We start from the raw sequence: 19,199 nt of genomic DNA, 5'->3' as shown, positions 1-19,199 counted from the left end.
GAAGATACATTATTCTTGACCCATAAAGGTCAGTTGTCGTTCGCCGATGATACAGCTCTGGTGGCTGATTCGAGTGAGAAACTGCAGAAGCTGGTGACTGAGTTTGGAAAAGTGTGTGAAAAAGAAAGTTGAGAATAAATGTGAATAAGAGTAAGGTTATTACGCTCAGTAGGGTTGAGGGTCAAGTCAACTGGGAGGCAAGTTTGAGTAGAGAAAAACTGGAGGAAGTGAGGTGTTTTAGATATCTGAGAGTGGACTTAGCAGGGAATGGAACCATGGAAGTGGAAGTGAGTCACAGAGTGGGGGAGGGGGATGAAGGTTCTGGGAGCAACGAAGAATATATGGAAGGATAGAACCTTATCTCGGAGAGCAAAAATGGGCATATTTGGAGGAATAGTAGTACCAACAATGTTATATGGATGCGAGGCGTGGGATATATATAATTTACACGGAGGAGTGTGGATGTGTTGGAAATTAATCCCCTGTTCTAAAAGAAGGAACAGAGAAGGGGGCCAGGTGAGGATATTCCCTCAAAGGCCCAGTCCTCTGTTCTTAACGCTACACCGCTAGTGTGGGAAATAGCGAATATGTATGGAAAAAAATGTACATATTCATACTTGTTCGCTGTCATTCATTCCCGACGTCATCGTACCCTACAAAAAACACTACAAATACAGGAAAAAAAATGATACACATCTCTTCTCCACACCTGATCACCGTTTCCTGCGTCAACGAGGTAGCGCCGGGAAACTGATATAGAAAGGCCACATCGGATCAAAGCTATACATGACCTGTTATGTGTAATGCACCAAAACCACACCTCCCTATCCACATTCAGGCACCACAGACCATTCTAAATTTTACCCCGGACGTTTCACATACCCTCTGAAAGGACTTGTTGTACAATAATCATGGGCTCTATATACACACCATAAATGTAACCAGCCTGAGAATTATCAACTTCAGGAGTTAAGGATTTTTCGAACGTTGGTTAAAACTTGACAATGACGTCCCTACAAACCTGCGAGTTGACAAGCCTATATAGCCTAAATAACCAACCCACCTGATGTTCTTTAGCTCACTGGCTTTTGAAGCCCCAATTTACATCCATCCAGCGAATCCCTGAGTCTTCAGCCTTATGTAGATATATTTACTGTCATCAATGATGGAAAGAACTTTGAAATAATGAATGAATATCATCTGCCATATTAAATGCCTCAAAAGACCCAAGAATAAGCGACTGCATTCACGGCATGTTTACCTCCTCAAGACCTTGAATTCAGTTCAACAATTCCCTATCTGACTGAAGGTCGTGATTCCGGGTCATGACTCTGGCTTCTGATCATCCAGCCTCGGAATCCAGGAGGTAGGAGTGACCTAATGTTACCGTTTATCCTCCTGCCCACGTAACCCAGGCTGTACACTTCCGACTTCTCGGAGCAGACACCTCTCTTCGTCAGCTCTGTGGCAACCCACTCCTTCTGGTAAGGATACATCCCCTGCCAATATGTCAACTTCCCAACAGTCGACGCCAGACCATAATCTATCAGGGTGACCTTCGGTTCCACACTCTTGATATCAGCCACGCAGATGTTGCTCGGCTTGAGGTCGTTGTGGCAGATGTTTGCTTCAGTCAGTACCCTGTCCGTGGTTCTCAGTACACATCCCATAATGTGAGTGGCCTTATTTTTGGACAGTCCTCGCTTTATCACGCTGGACAAACTATCACCAGCATACTTGGAGAGCATTACATTCCTCTGTGGACATATGGCGTACAGTTCCTGTACCCCAGGACCCTTAGCTCTCACCAGACCTCGAAGCTCTCTCATCATCGAGGTGTACTGATTCCTCTTGAAAGTCTTCATAACCAACCACTGACCATTGAGCTTTAGCAGGACACATACCCCAAACCCTCCCTCCATCATACTCCCTCGCGTTCTTCTACTTTCTCCCTCCAAAGTCCTCAACTCACTTGCTCGTAGAACTTTGATGCCCTTCTTCTTGGCCCACGAGCTCATCTTCCTCTGCTGTTCAGGTTTCATGGCTGAGATCAGCAGGAACTTTTAAATATATCAGTAATCCAAAGTACCTGATAGGTTTCAGTATTCTAGATGAATGATCTTAGTTAAGTTGGAATTAACACCGGGAATACCGAGCATTCCATATATCATTCCTTAATATGTTGTGATATGTTGTTAACTGATATCATCATTATGTCTGTGAAGTGAGGATAAAGATTTAGAAGTGCAGCGGTATCTATGGGTAGTGATGTTACGGTATATATAATGAGAGATCTGAGAGGTGATGTTAGAGTAGATATAATGATAGGTATTTCTGATAATGTTACAGTAGATATATCTGTGACGTGATGTAATATAGATATGTATGTGTAGTGATGTTACAGTGAATATAATAATACAGTCTGTCATGAAGTTGCTGTGGGTGTAATGATAGGTCTATATGGTGATGTTGCAGTAGATATAACAATAGGTCTGTGTGACGGTGTTTCAGTAAATGTATAATGATAGGTCTTATTGGTGATGTTCCAGTAGATATAATGATAGGTCTGGGTGCTTATGGCACAGTAGATATAATGATAGGTCTGGATGGTTATGATGCAGTAGATATGATGATAGGTCTGGCTGGTTATGATGCATCAGATATAATCATAGGTCTGGGAGACATTAATGGATTATATACCAACAGGCGGGTGTGCAAAAGAGAGACTCTTGGATATGAATGTGCTCAGAGGGGCAGGTGATGGGACATCTCATCATTAATACCTGGTGGGGGCGAGGGTGAAGACCTGTAGAGACTCTCACTAAAGATAAGAGAATATGAATGAGAAGATGGTAGTGAAGGTATATGAGCCTGGAAAAGAAAGAAGTTTGTATGAGGCAATATCAAAATAAACTGGCAATATAATTATAACAAATAGTGAGAGCAAGCGAAGGTAGGGGAGTGGGTGAAGGATGAGAGTTGTTCAGGGAAGAAGTCCTAACACGTGAGAGATAAATGTGTGGCACATGAAAGATGGAAGGCGGGCAGATGAGAAAGGAATGTGAATGATGGGATGAAGAAATTACGTTGCTAATGAAAAGACAGATGCTTGGGCGCTCCTTTCTGGGAAGGAGTGCAAATAACTGGGAGATATACAGTAGGAAGGTGCAAGGGGCTGAAAAAGAGAGCAAATGAGAGTATGGGATGATCGAATATTACCAAACTGTAAGGACACTAAGATGTTCTGGAAGGAGGTTAATGTTGTGACACGAACAAGAAAATTAATAGGAACATAGGTGAATAGAGGAAATAGGGAAAAAGTAACAAACAGTGATGAGGAGAAGAGGAGTCGAGTATTGTCAAGGACTGTTGAATGTGTTTGATGATAGGTCTACAAATTAAGGGTGGTTGGGTGAGGACGGTATGTCGTGTGAGGTGGTTTCATCGAGTAAGTAATGTAAGGGTGAGATGTGTGGAAATAAAAAGAGTGTGGTTGTGAGAGTAGAAGAGGGTGTGATGATGTGGTCTGGACATAAGAGAATAAGTGAGGAAAGATTGACAACAAGGATATATTTGTCGGAGGTGGAGCGAACAAGGAAAAGCGGGAGACCAAACTGGAGGTGGAAGAATGGAGTGAAAAATATTTTGAGCAATCGGGGCTTGAACATACATGAAGGTGAGAGGCGTGCAAGGAATAGAGTGAATCGGAACCATGTGGTATACCGGGTTCAACGTGCTGTCAATGGACTGAACCAAGTCATGTGAAACGAACGGGGTAAACCATGGAAACGTCTGTAGGGCCTGGATGTGGATAGGGAGTTGTGGTTTCGGTGCACTGCACATGGCAAACAGAGACTGAACGAATGTGGCCTTTTTTATCTTCTTGATATGGCAGATGATTTTCATTGATTCAAAGTTCTTTCCATCACTAATGACAGTAAATATATCTACATAAGGCTGAAGACTCCGGGATTTGCTGGGTAGATATATTTTGGGGCTTCAAAGGCCAATGAGCTAAAGGACATCAGATGGGTTGGTTATCTAGACTATGTAGGCTTGTCAACTCGCAGGTTTGTAAGGACGTCATTCTCATGTTATAACCAACAATCGAGAAATCCTTAACCCATGAAGTTAATTATTCTAAGGCCAATTGTATTCACGGTGTTTATATAGAACCCATGATAATATCATTATGCTACAAGTCCTTTCACAGGGTATGTGAAACGTCCGGGGTAATACATAGAATAGTCAGTGGTGCCTGAATATGGATAGGGAGGTGTGGTGTCGGTGCATTACACATAACAGCTCATGTATTGCTGTAAGCCGATGTGGCCTTTCTATATCAGTTTCCTGACGCTGCCTCGCTGCCGCAGGAAGCGGCGATTAGGTGTAATGGCCCCATTCTCTGTTCCTTCTTTTGGAAAATGTACACAATCCACTTCATCTGGTGCCAGTACTTAACAAAGCTATTTAAATACCAATATCACACCTTATTACCGCTGTCCAGCACAAAGCAGTACAGATTAACTGCTAACTGGTGCTGGACGGCGGTACTCAAGTGTGATGTTGGGATCTAAATAACTTTGTGAAGTATTGGCACCTGATGAGGTAGATTGTCTCCAAGAAAGATGTTGTGCCACATGTACAGAAAACTTACATGTCAAATAAAATTGGATGAACTCCTACTGAAGAGCGATTTCACCTTCATAATTTTCATCACGGACTAGTCTGATCATCATACCTATAAATGCTGGTGTGTGTGTGTATGTATGTGTGTGTGTGTGTGTGTGTGTGTGTGTGTGTGTGTGTGTGTGTGTGTGTGTGTGTTCCGGGTAGAGTTTTCCATTCGTGTGGCACGTTTCATAACCCTATATATATGGAACAACTATTTACTTCTATGTGAGTGTATCTTACAAATAAAGTTGCCTAATGTGGACTCTGGGCAACATGGTGGTTTTGTTTGATGAAAGTAATGCCGATGATGTGAGAATATTACCTCTAAGGCTCAGTCCTCTGGTCTTAATGCTACATCGCTAATGCGGAAAACGGCTAATATGTATGAAAACGAAAATTTACATATTCATAATTGTTCGCCGTCATTCATTCCCGAAGCCGCACTGCCATACAGAAAACACTACAAACACAGGAAAAAAATATATACATCTCTTCTTCCCCACACCTGATCACCGCTTCCTGCGTCAGCGAGGTAGCGCCAGGAAACTGATATACATGAGCTGTTCTAAGTTTTACCCCGGACGTTTCACATACCCTCTGAAAGAACTTGTAGTACAATAATCATGGGCTCTATATACACACCATCAATGTAACCAGTCTGAGAATTATCAACTTCAGGAGTTAAGGATTTCTCAAACGTTGGTTAAAACTTGACAATGACGTCCCTACAAACCTGCGAGTTGACAAGCCTATATAGCCTAAATAACCAACCCACCTGATGTTCTTTAGCTCACTGGCTTTTGAAGCCCCAATTTACATCCATCCAGCGAATCCCTGAGTCTTCAGCCTTATGTAATATATTTACTGTCATCAATTATGGAAAGAACTTTGAAATAATGAGTGAATATCATCTGCCATATTAAATGCCTCAAAAGCCCCAAGAATAAGCGACTGTATTCACGGCATGTTTACCTCCTCAAGACCTTGAATTCAGTTCAACAATTCCCTATCTGACTGAAGGTCGTGATTCCGGGTCATGACTCTGGCTTCTGATCATCCAGCCTCGGAATCCAGGAGGTAGGAGTGACCTAATGTTACCGTTTATCCTCCTGCCCACGTAACCCAGGCTGTACACTTCCGACTTCTCGGAGCAGACACCTCTCTTCGTCAGCTCTGTGGCAACCCACTCCTTCTGGTAAGGATACATCCCCTGCCAATATGTCAACTTCCCAACAGTCGACGCCAGACCATAATCTATCAGGGTGACCTTCGGTTCCACACTCTTGATATCAGCCACGCAGATGTTGCTCGGCTTGAGGTCGTTGTGGCAGATGTTTGCTTCAGTCAGTACCCTGTCCGTGGTTCTCAGTACACATCCCATAATGTGAGTGGCCTTATTTTTGGACAGTCCTCGCTCTATCACGCTGAACAAACTATCACCAGCATACTTGGAGAGCATTACATTCCTCTGTGGACATATGGCGTACAGTTCCTGTACCCCAGGACCCTTAGCTCTCACCAGACCTCGAAGCTCTCTCATCATCGAGGTGTACTGATTCCTCTTGAAAGTCTTCATAACCAACCACTGACCATTGAGCTTTAGCAGGACACATACCCCAAACCCTCCCTCCATCATGTTCCCTCGCGTTCTTCTTCCTTCTTCCTCCAACGTCCTCAACTCACTTCTAAGTAGAACTTTGATGCCCTTCTTCTTGGCCCACGAGCTCATCTTCCTCTGCTGTTCAGATTTCATGGTTGAGGTCAGCAGGAACTTTAAAATATATCAGTAATCCAATGACCTAATATGTCTCAATATCCTCGATGAATGAGCATAGTTAGGTTGGAAATGTCACAAGGAATCCCGAACATTCGATCTGATATCATTCTTTAGTATGCTGTGATATGTTGCTAACTGGTATAATCATTATGTCTGTAAAAAGAGGATAACGATTTAGAAGTGTAGCGATATGTATGGGTAGTGATGTTACAGTAGATATAATGAAAGGTTTTTTTGATAAAGTTATATTCTATTTTTTTTATTATACTTTGTCGCTGTCTCCCGCGTTTGCGAGGTAGCGCAAGGAAACAGACGAAAGAAATGGCCCAACCCCCCCCATACACATGTATATACATACGTCCACATACGCAAATATACATACCTACACAGCTTTCCATGGTTTACCCCAGACGCTTCACATGCCTTGATTCAATCCACTGACAGCACGTCAACCCCGGTATACCACATCGCTCCAATTCACTCTATTCCTTGCCCTCCTTTCACCCTCCTGCATGTTCAGGCCCCGATCACACAAAATCTTTTTCACTCCATCTTTCCACCTCCAATTTGGTCTCCCTCTTCTCCTCGTTCCCTCCACCTCCGACACATATATCCTCTTGGTCAATCTTTCCTCACTCATTCTCTCCATGTGCCCAAACCACTTCAAAACACCCTCTTCTGCTCTCTCAACCACGCTCTTTTTATTTCCACACATCTCTCTTACCCTTACGTTACTCACTCGATCAAACCACCTCACACCACACATTGTCCTCAAACATCTCATTTCCAGCACATCCATCCTCCTGCGCACAACTCTATCCATAGCCCACGCCTCGCAACCATACAACATTGTTGGAACCACTATTCCTTCAAACATACCCATTTTTGCTTTCCGAGATAATGTTCTCGACTTCCACACATTCTTCAAGGCTCCCAGAATTTTCGCCCCCTCCCCCACCCTATGATCCACTTCCGCTTCCATGGTTCCATCCGCTGCCAGATCCACTCCCAGATATCTAAAACACTTCACTTCCTCCAGTTTTTCTCCATTCAAACTCACCTCCCAATTGACTTGACCCTCAACCCTACTGTACCTAATAACCTTGCTCTTATTCACATTTACTCTTAACTTTCTTCTTCCACACACTTTACCAAACTCAGTCACCAGCTTCTGCAGTTTCTCACATGAATCAGCCACCAGCGCTGTATCATCAGCCAACAACAACTGACTCACTTCCCAAGCTCTCTCATCCCCAACAGACTTCATACTTGCCCCTCTTTCCAAAACTCTTGCATTTACCTCCCTAACAACCCCATTCATAAACAAATTAAACAACCATGGAGACATCACACACCCCTGCCGCAAACCTACATTCACTGAGAACCAATCACTTTCCTCTCTTCCTACACGTACACATGCCTTACATCCTCGATAAAAACTTTTCACTGCTTCTAACAACTTTCCTCCCACACCATATATTCTTAATACCTTCCACAGAGCATCTCTATCAACTCTATCATATGCCTTCTCCAGATCCATAAATGCTACATACAAATCCATTTGCTTTTCTAAGTATTTCTCACATACATTCTTCAAAGCAAACACCTGATCCACAGTAGATATAATATGTTTGTGTGATGATGTAGTACATATGATAATATGTATGTGTAGTGCTGTTACAGTGGATATAATGATACGGTCTGTGTAATGATCCTGCAGTGGATGTAATGATAGGTCTAAGATATAATGATAGGTATGTGTAGTGATGTTACAGTGTACGTAATGATTCAGTCTGTGTCATGATCTTGCAGTGGATGTAATGATAGGTCTAAGTGGTCATGCTGCAGTAGATATAATGATAGGTCTCTGTGATGGTGTTGCAGTAGATTAATGATGATAGGTCATAGTGGTGATGCTGCAATAGATATAATGATAGGTCTGGGTGGTTATGATACAGTAGATATAATGATAGGTCTGGGTGGTTATGATACAGTAGATATAATGATAGGTCTGGGTGGTTATGATACAGTAGAAATAATGATAGGTCTGGGTGGTTAAGATGCAGTAGATATGATGATAGGTCTGGCTGGTTATGATGCAGTAGATATGATGATAGGTCTGACTGGTTATGATGCAGTAGATATAATTACAGGTCTGGGAAACATTAATGAATTATATACATCATTACAACCTCATCTACAGTACACCCTCATCTTCACTACACCTCATCTTCACTACACACTCATCTTCACTACACCCTTATCGTCACTACATCCTTGGCTTCATTACACCCTTATCGTCACTAAACCCTCAATTTAACTATACCCATGACACCACTGGCCTTTGATCTTTACAGATCTCTGACCTTACCCATAAAGGGACAGTCTGTCAAATGCCATCTTCAATCTCCCCTCATCTTCGTTACACCTTCGATGTCTTTGACTTGACCTATATCAGTCATTTCAATAACCCTGGTTTAATGTCTCTGACCTGACCTTTACGGGTCAGGAATAATGTACCTTCACTGTACTGGAGTTTGACCTATAACCAGCCTTTCACCCGACCTTGATTGGTTCTCAAAATACCATCTACATTTTTCGATCTTTACTGTCTCCTTCCACCATTAATCACTGAGCTAACCCTTTACATTTGAGATACTGACTAATGATTATTATGCTTCTGATGCGTGTTGTATAAGGCGACTAAAAGGGGAGGAAGAGGGGGTTTGGAAATCCTCCCCTCTGGTTTTTAATTTTCAAGAAGGAACAGAGAGGGGGGACAAGTGAGGATTTCCCTCAAAGGCTCAGCCCCCTGTTCTTAACGCTATCTTGCTAACGCGGGAAATGGCGAAAATATATATGTATACCTGTACATATTCATACTTGTTCGCGGTCATACATTCCCGACGCCAACCTGCCCCACAGAAAACAGATCAAATATATGAAAAAAGACATCTCCCCCACACCTGATCACCGCTTCCTGCGTCAGCGAGGTAGCACGAGGAAACTGATATAGAGAGGCCACATCTGCTCACGGGCTATGTGCAATGCACCGAAACCACAGCTCCCTATCCACATTCAGGACCCACAGACCATTCTAAGGTTTACCCTGGACATTTCACATGCCCTGTGAAAGGACTTATAGCATAATAAAATTATCATGGGCACTATACACAGTGAATGTAATTGACTTTAGAATCATTTTCAGGTGTTAAGAATTTCTCGTGCGTTGTTTAAAACTTGACAAGCTTATATACGGTAAATAGCCGACCTACCTAATGTCCTTTAGGTCACTGGCCTTTGAAGCCCAATATATATAGCCATCCAGCGATTCCCAGTCTTCAGCCTTATGTAAATATATCTACTGTCATAAATAATGGAAAGAACTTTGAAATAATGAATATCATCTGCCATATTAAATGCCTCAAAAGACCCAAGAATAAGTGACTGCATGCACGGTATATTTACCCTCCTCAGGACCTTGAACTCGCTTGAAGAATTCCGTATCTGATTGAAGGTCGTGATTCCGGGTTATAGCTCTGGCTCTTGATCACCCAGTCTCGTAAGCCAGGAGAGAAGAGTGACCTATCCTTGCCGTTTATCCTCCTGCCCACGTAACCCAGGCTGTACACTTCCGACTTCTCGGAGCAGACACCTCTCTTCGTCAGCTCTGGTGCAACCCACTCCTTCTGGCGAGGATACATCCACTGCCAAACTGTCAACTTCCCAACAGTCGACGCCAGACCATAATCTATCAGGGTGACCTTCGGTTCCACACTCTTGATATCAGCCACGCAGATGTTGCTCGGCTTGAGGTCGTTGTGGCAGATGTTTGCTTCAGTCAGTACCCTGTCCGTGGTTCTCAGTACACATCCCATAATGTGAGTGGCCTTATTTTTGGACAGTCCTCGCTTTATCACGCTGGACAAACTATCACCAGCATACTTGGAGAGCATTACATTCCTCTGTGGACATATGGCGTACAGTTCCTGTACCCCAGGACCCTTAGCTCTCACCAGACCTCGAAGCTCTCTCATCATCGAGGTGTACTGATTCCTCTTGAAAGTCTTCATAACCAACCACTGACCATTGAGCTTTAGCAGGACACATACCCCAAACCCTCCCTCCATCATACTCCCTCGCGTTCTTCTTCCTTCTTCCACCAACTTCCTCAGCTCACTTTTCCGTAGAACTTTGATGCCCTTCCTCTTGGCCCACGAGCTCATCTTCCTCTGCTGTTCAGATTTCATGGTTGAGGTCAGCAGAAACTTTAAAATTTAACAGTAATCCAGTGACCTAATATGTTTCAATATCCTTGATGAATGATCATAGTTAGGTTAGAAGTAACACAAGGAATCCGGAACATTCGATCTGATATCATTCTTTAGTATGCTGGGATATGTTACAAACTGGTATCAACATTATGTCTGTAAAAAGTGGATAAAGATTTAGAAATATACCAATATGTATGGGTATTGATGTTACAGTAAATATAATGAGAGGTCTGAGTGGTGGTGTTGCAGTACATATAATGATACGTACTTGTGATAATGTTACAGCAGATATAATATGTCTGTGTGTTGATGTAGTACATATAATGATGTGTATGTGTAGTGATGTTACAGTGGATATAATGATACGGTCTGTGTAATGATGTTGCAGTGGATGTAATGATAGGTCTATGTGGTCATGTTGCAGTAGATATAATAATAGGTCTCTTGTGATGGTGCTGCAGTAGATGAATGATGATAGGTCATAGTGGTGATGCTGCAATAGATATAATGATAGGTTTGGTTGGTTATGATACAGTAGATATAATGATAGGTCTGGGTGGTTATGATACAGTAGATATGATGATAGGTCTGGGTGGTTATGATGCAGTAGATATGATGATAGGTCTGGTTGGTTATGATGCAGTAGATATAATTATAGGTCTAGGACACATTAATGGATTATATACCAAGAGGCCCCCACCTGGTGGGGGCCAGGGTGAAGACCTGTAGAGGCTTTCAGTAAAGATAATATTACATGAAAGAAAAGATGGTAGTGAATGTATACGTACCTGGAAAAGAATGAGGCTTGTATGAAGAGATATCAAGATAAACTGGCAATATGATTACAACAAATGGTGAGAGTAAGCGAAGGTAGGGGACTGGGTGAAGAATGGGAGTTGTTCAGGGAAGATCTAACATGTCAGAGATAAATGTATAGCATGTGAAAGCTGGGAGGTGAGCAGATGAGAAAGGACAGTGAATGGTGGGATGACGACGTTAAGTTGCTAATGAAAAGAAAGATGCATGGGCGGTCCTTTTCAGAGAAGGAGTGCAAATAACTGCTAGATACACAGGAAGAAGAGGCAAGGGGCTGAAAAAGAGAGCAAATGAGACTATGGGATGACAGAATATTAGTAAACTTTAGGAAGACTAAGAGGTTTTGAAAGGAAGCTAATACTGTGACACAAAGAAGAAAATGATTTGAAACATTCGTGAATGGAGGAAATAGGGAAAACGTAACAAGCAGTGATGAGGTAAAGAGGAGTCGACGAAAACCTGACCTGCCTGCCTTCCTACAACCTCATCTTCACTATCCTCTGATGTTCATTACACCCTTCCAGGTCAGGTCAACGGCCGTCTTAACTATACCTTCCTGTTTACCTCAGCCTTCTCTTTATTGCAGCCTTACCTTTCCTACAGCTTCATCACCACTCCCACATCATTACAACCTCATCTATAGCGCACCATCATCTTCACTACACCCCCATCTTCACTACACACTCATCTTCACTACACCCATATCGTCACTACATCCTTGACTTCATTACACCCTTATCGTCACTAAACCCTCAATTTAACTATATCCATGACACCACTGGCCTTTGATCTTTACAGAACTCTGACCTTACCCATAAAGGGAATGTCCGTCAAATGCCATCTTCAATCTACCCTCATCTTCGTTACACCTTCAACGTCACCGATTTTTAATTTGACCTTTATCAGCCATATCAATAACCCTGCTTTAATGTCTCTGACCTGACCTTTACGGGTCAGAAAAAATGTATCTTCACTATATTGCGGTTTGACCTATAACCAGCCTTTCACATGACCTTGCCTGGTTGGCCAAATACCATCTAAAATTTTTTATCTTTACTGTCTCCTCTAACCATTAATCAATGCCCTAACCCTTTATATTTGAGATACCGACTAATGATTATTATGCTTATTATACATGAAAAAACATGTAAAATGTATATTCATACGACAAACTTTATATTTCCCATCACCAACCATATATATATATATATATATATATATATATATATATATATATATATATATATATATATATATATATATGGTAAACAGAGAAGAGGTAGTAAAAGCTTTGCGGTAGATGAAAGCCGGCAAGGCAGCAGGTTTGGATGGTATTGCAGTGGAATTTATTAAAAAAAGGGGGTGACTGTATTATTAACTGGTTGGTAAGGTTATTTAATGTATGTATGACTCATGGTGAGGTGCCTGAGGATTGGCGGAATGCGTGCATAGTGCCATTGTACAAAGGCAAAGGGGATAAGAGTGAGTGCTCAAATTACAGAGGTATAAGTTTGTTGAGTATTCCTGGTAAATTATATGGGAGGGTATTGATTGAGAGGGTGAAGGCATGTATAGAGCATCAGATTGGGGAAGAGCAGTGTGGTTTCAGAAGTGGTAGAGTATGTGTGGATCAGGTGTTTGCTTTGAAGAATTGTATGTGAGAAATACTTAGAAAAGCAAATGGATTTGTATGTAGCATTTATGGATCTGGAGAAGGCATATGCTACAGTTGATAGAGATGCTCTGTGGAAGGTATTAAGAATATATGGTGTGGGAGGCAAGTTGTTAAAAGCAGTGAAAAGTTTTTATCGAGGATGTAAGGCATGTGTACGTGTAGGAAGAGAGGAAAGTGGTTGGTTCTCAGTGAATGTAGGTTTGCGGCAGGGGTGTGTGATGTCTCCATGGTTGTTTAATTTGTTTATGGATGGGGTTGTTAGGGAGGTGAATGCAAGAGTTTTGGAAAGAGGGGCAAGTATGAAGTCTGTTTGGGATGAGAGAGCTTGGGAAGTGAGTCAGTTGTTGTTCGCTGATGATACAGCGCTGGTGGCTGATTCATGCGAGAAACTGCAGAAGCTAGTGACTGAGTTTGGTAAAGTGTGTGAAAGAAGAAAGTTAAGAGTAAATGTGAATAAGAGCAAGGTTATTAGGTACAGTAGGGTTGAGGGTCAAGTCAATTGGGAGGTAAGTTTGAATGGAGAAAAACTGGAGGAAGTAAAGTGTTTTAGAGTGGATCTGGCAGCGGATGGAACCATGGAAGCGGAAGTGGATCATAGGGTGGGGGAGGGGGCGAAAATCCTTGGGAGCCTTGAAGAATGTGTGGAAGTCGAGAACATTATCTCGGAAAGCAAAAATGGGTATGTTTGAAGGAATAGTGGTTCCAACAATGTTGTATGGTTGCGAGGCGTGGGCTATGGATAGAGTTGTGCGCAGGAGGATGGATGTGCTGGAAATGAGATGTTTGAGGACAATGTGTGGTGTGAGGTGGTTTGATCGAGTAAGTAACGTAAGGGTAAGAGAGATGTGTGGAAATAAAAAGAGCGTGGTTGAGAGAGCAGAAGAGGGTGTTTTGAAATGGTTTGGGCACATGGAGAGAATGAGTGAGGAAAGATTGACCAAGAGGATATATGTGTCGGAGGTGGAGGGAACGATGAGAAGTGGGAGACCAAATTGGAGGTGGAAAGATGGTGTGAAAAAGATTTTGTGTGATCGGGGCCTGAACATGCAGGAGGGTGAAAGGAGGGCAAGGAATAGAGCGAATTGGATCGATGTGGTATACCGAGGTTGACGTGCTGTCAGTGGATTGAATCAGGGTATGTGAAGCGTCTGGGGTAAACCATGGAAAGCTGTGTAGGTATGTATATTTGCGTGTGTGGACGTATGTATATACATGTGTATGGGGGTGGGTTGGGCCACTACTTTCGTCTGTTTCCTTGCGCTACCTCGCAAACGCGGGAGACAGCGGCAAAAAAAAAAAAAAAAAAAAAAAAAAAAAAAAAATATATATATATATATATATATATATATATATATATATATATATATATATATATATATATATATATACATATATATATACGGACCAACCACTAATTGCTGCTGGACGGAGGTACTCAAATGTGATGTTAGGATTTAAATTACTTTTTTAATTACTGGCTCCTGATGACGTGGACTGTCTCAACGAAACATGTCGTGCCACATGTACAGAAAAGTTATGTTGAATACTATTACATGAACTCCTACTGAAGTGCAATTTCATCGACATAACTTTCATCACGGACTACGGTGATCATCATACCTATACATTTATGCGCGAGCGCGCGCGAGCGCGCGCGCGCGTGTGTGTGTGTGTGTGTGTGTGTGTGTGTGTGTGTGTGTGTGTGTATTCCAGGTAAGATTTCCATTCGTGCTGCACGTTTCATAACCCTACGTACAAGTAGCAAGTCTTTACTCCTATGCGAGTGCATGTTACAAATATAGTTGCTTAATGGCGAATCTGCGCAAGATTGTGGTTTTGTTTGATGCTGAAAGTATTGCCAATAATATCAATATTTACCACACTGTAACTTAAGCTAACCTTAACCTAGACTCATATTATACACAAACAAACAAATAAACAAACAAATAAACAAACAAACAAACAAACAAACACTCACACACACACACACATACACACACACATACACACACACACACACACACACACACACACACACAGTGTGGTTTCAGAAGTGGTAGAGGATGTGTGGATCAGGTGTTTGCTTTGAAGAATGTATGTGAGAAATACTTAGAAAAGCAAATGGATTTGTATGTAGCATTTATGGATCTGGAGAAGGCATATGATAGAGTTGATAGAGATGCTCTGTGGAAGGTATTAAGAATATATGGTGTGGGAGGCAAGTTGTTAGAAGCAGTGAAAAGTTTTTATCGAGGATGTAAGGCATGTGTACGTGTAGGAAGAGAGGAAAGTGATTGGTTCTCAGTGAATGTAGGTTTGCGGCAGGGGTGTGTGATGTCTCCATGGTTGTTTAATTTGTTTATGGATGGGGTTGTTAGGGAGGTGAATGCAAGAGTTTTGGAAAGAGGGGCAAGTATGAAGTCTGATGGGGATGAGAGAGCTTGGGAAGTGAGTCAGTTGTTGTTCGCTGATGATACAGCGCTGGTGGCTGATTCATGTGAGAAACTGCAGAAGCTGGTGACTGAGTTTGGTAAAGTGTGTGAAAGAAGAAAGTTAAGAGTAAATGTGAATAAGAGCAAGGTTATTAGGTACAGTAGGGTTGAGGGTCAATTCAATTGGGAGGTGAGTTTGAATGGAGAAAAACTGGAGGAAGTAAAGTGTTTTAGATATCTGGGAGTGGATCTGGCAGCGGATGGAACCATGGAAGCGGAAGTGGATCATAGGGTGGGGGAGGGGGCGAAAATTCTGAGAGCCTTGAAGAATGTGTGGAAGTCGAGAACATTGTCTCGGAAAGCAAAAATGGGTATGTTTGAAGGAATAGTGGTTCCAACAATGTTGTATGGTTGCGAGGCGTGGGCTATGGATAGAGTTGTGCGCAGGAGGATGGATGTGCTGGAAATGAGATGTTTGAGGACAATGTGTGGTGTGAGGTGGTTTGATCGAGTAAGTAACGTAAGGGTAAGAGAGATGTGTGGAAATAAAAAGAGCGTGGTTGAGAGAGCAGAAGAGGGTGTTTTGAAATGGTTTGGGCACATGGAGAGAATGAGTGAGGAAAGATTGACCAAGAGGATATATGTGTCGGAGGTGGAGGGAACGATGAGAAGTGGGAGACCAAATTGGAGGTGGAAAGATGGTGTGAAAAAGATTTTGTGTGATCGGGGCCTGAACATGCAGGAGGGTGAAAGGAGGGCAAGGAATAGAGCGAATTGGATCGATGTGGTATACCGAGGTTGACGTGCTGTCAGTGGATTGAATCAGGGTATGTGAAGCGTCTGGGGTAAACCATGGAAAGCTGTGTAGGTATGTATATTTGCGTGTGTGGACGTATGTATATACATGTGTATGGGGGTGGGTTGGGCCACTACTTTCGTCTGTTTCCTTGCGCTACCTCGCAAACGCGGGAGACAGCGGAAAAAAAAAAAAAAAAAAAAAAAAAAAAAAAATATATATATATATATATATATATATATATATATATATATATATATATATATATATATATATATATATATATATATACATATATATATACGGACCAACCACTAATTGCTGCTGGACGGAGGTACTCAAATGTGATGTTAGGATTTAAATTACTTTTTTAATTACTGGCTCCTGATGACGTGGACTGTCTCAACGAAACATGTCGTGCCACATGTACAGAAAAGTTATGTTGAATACTATTACATGAACTCCTACTGAAGTGCAATTTCATCGACATAACTTTCATCACGGACTACGGTGATCATCATACCTATACATTTATGCGCGAGCGCGCGCGAGCGCGCGCGCGCGTGTGTGTGTGTGTGTGTGTGTGTGTGTGTGTGTGTGTGTGTGTATTCCAGGTAAGATTTCCATTCGTGCTGCACGTTTCATAACCCTACGTACAAGTAGCAAGTCTTTACTCCTATGCGAGTGCATGTTACAAATATAGTTGCTTAATGGCGAATCTGCGCAAGATTGTGGTTTTGTTTGATGCTGAAAGTATTGCCAATAATATCAATATTTACCACACTGTAACTTAAGCTAACCTTAACCTAGACTCATATTATACACAAACAAACAAATAAACAAACAAATAAACAAACAAACAAACAAACAAACACTCACACACACACACACATACACACACACATACACACACACACACACACACACACACACACACACACACACACACACACAGTGTGGTTTCAGAAGTGGTAGAGGATGTGTGGATCAGGTGTTTGCTTTGAAGAATGTATGTGAGAAATACTTAGAAAAGCAAATGGATTTGTATGTAGCATTTATGGATCTGGAGAAGGCATATGATAGAGTTGATAGAGATGCTCTGTGGAAGGTATTAAGAATATATGGTGTGGGAGGCAAGTTGTTAGAAGCAGTGAAAAGTTTTTATCGAGGATGTAAGGCATGTGTACGTGTAGGAAGAGAGGAAAGTGATTGGTTCTCAGTGAATGTAGGTTTGCGGCAGGGGTGTGTGATGTCTCCATGGTTGTTTAATTTGTTTATGGATGGGGTTGTTAGGGAGGTGAATGCAAGAGTTTTGGAAAGAGGGGCAAGTATGAAGTCTGATGGGGATGAGAGAGCTTGGGAAGTGAGTCAGTTGTTGTTCGCTGATGATACAGCGCTGGTGGCTGATTCATGTGAGAAACTGCAGAAGCTGGTGACTGAGTTTGGTAAAGTGTGTGAAAGAAGAAAGTTAAGAGTAAATGTGAATAAGAGCAAGGTTATTAGGTACAGTAGGGTTGAGGGTCAATTCAATTGGGAGGTGAGTTTGAATGGAGAAAAACTGGAGGAAGTAAAGTGTTTTAGATATCTGGGAGTGGATCTGGCAGCGGATGGAACCATGGAAGCGGAAGTGGATCATAGGGTGGGGGAGGGGGCGAAAATTCTGAGAGCCTTGAAGAATGTGTGGAAGTCGAGAACATTGTCTCGGAAAGCAAAAATGGGTATGTTTGAAGGAATAGTGGTTCCAACAATGTTGTATGGTTGCGAGGCGTGGACTGTGGATAGAGTTGTGCGCAGGAGGATGGATGTGCTGGAAATGAGATGTTTGAGGACAATGTGTGGTGTGAGGTGGTTTGATCGAGTAAGTAACGTAAGGGTAAGAGAGATGTGTGGAAATAAAAAGAGCGTGGTTGAGAGAGCAGAAGAGGGTGTTTTGAAATGGTTTGGGCACATGGAGAGAATGAGTGAGGAAAGATTGACCAAGAGGATATATGTGTCGGAGGTGGAGGGAACGAGGAGAAGAGGGAGACCAAATTGGAGGTGGAAAGATGGAGTGAAGAAGATTTTGTGTGATCGGGGCCTGAACATGCAGGAGGGTAAAAGGAGGGCAAAGAATAGAGTGAATTGGAGCGATGTGGTATACCGGGGTTGACGTGCTGTCAGTGGATTGAATCAAGGCATGTGTATGGGGGTGGGTTGGGCCATTTCTTTCGTCTGTTTCCTTGCGCTACCTCGCAAACGCGGCAGACAGCGCAAAAAAAAAAAAAAAAAAAAAAAAAAAAAATATATATATATATATATATATATATATATATATATATATATATATATATATTATATGGAAAATTATATGGGAGGGTATTGATTGAGAGGGTGAAGGCATGTACAGAGCATCAGATTGGGGAAGAGCAGTGTGGTTTCAGAAGTGGTAGAGGATGTGTGGATCAGGTGTTTGCTTTGAAGAATGTATGTGAGAAATACTTAGAAAAGCAAATGGATTTGTATGTAGCATTTATGGATCTGGAGAAGGCATATGATAGAGTTGATAGAGATGTTCTGTGGAAGGTATTAAGAATATATGGTGTGGGAGGCAAGTTGTTAGAAGCAGTGAAAAGTTTTTATCGAGGATGTAAGGCATGTGTACGTGTAGGAAGTGATTGGTTCTCAGTGAATGTAGGCTTGCGGCAGGGGTGTGTGATGTCTCCATGGTTGTTTAATTTGTTTATGGATGGGGTTGTTAGGGAGGTGAATGCAAGAG

General features: G+C 42.1%; 1 protein-coding gene across 1 annotated transcript; it reads right to left on the bottom strand.

The window, feature by feature from the left end:
* Positions 1–5,680: 5,680 nt before the first annotated feature.
* LOC139752340 (death-associated protein kinase 3-like) lies at positions 5,681–6,427 on the bottom strand. The gene has a single exon (XM_071668307.1). The coding sequence runs from the start codon at positions 6,425–6,427 to the stop codon at positions 5,681–5,683; it is 747 nt and encodes a 248-aa protein (XP_071524408.1).
* Positions 6,428–19,199: the final 12,772 nt, after the last annotated feature.

The sequence above is a fragment of the Panulirus ornatus genome, chromosome 2, assembly GCF_036320965.1.
Source record: "Panulirus ornatus isolate Po-2019 chromosome 2, ASM3632096v1, whole genome shotgun sequence".
Classification (NCBI taxonomy): Eukaryota; Metazoa; Arthropoda; class Malacostraca; order Decapoda; family Palinuridae; genus Panulirus; species Panulirus ornatus.
The sequence above is the reverse complement of the archived record's forward strand: the minus strand, read 5'-3'. Positions and strand labels throughout refer to the sequence as shown.

Excerpts from the sequence above, each read along its gene's own strand:
- LOC139752340 (XM_071668307.1), bottom strand. The coding sequence starts at position 6,427 with ATGAAATCTGAACAGCAGAGGAAGATGAGCTCGTGGGCCAAGAAGAAG.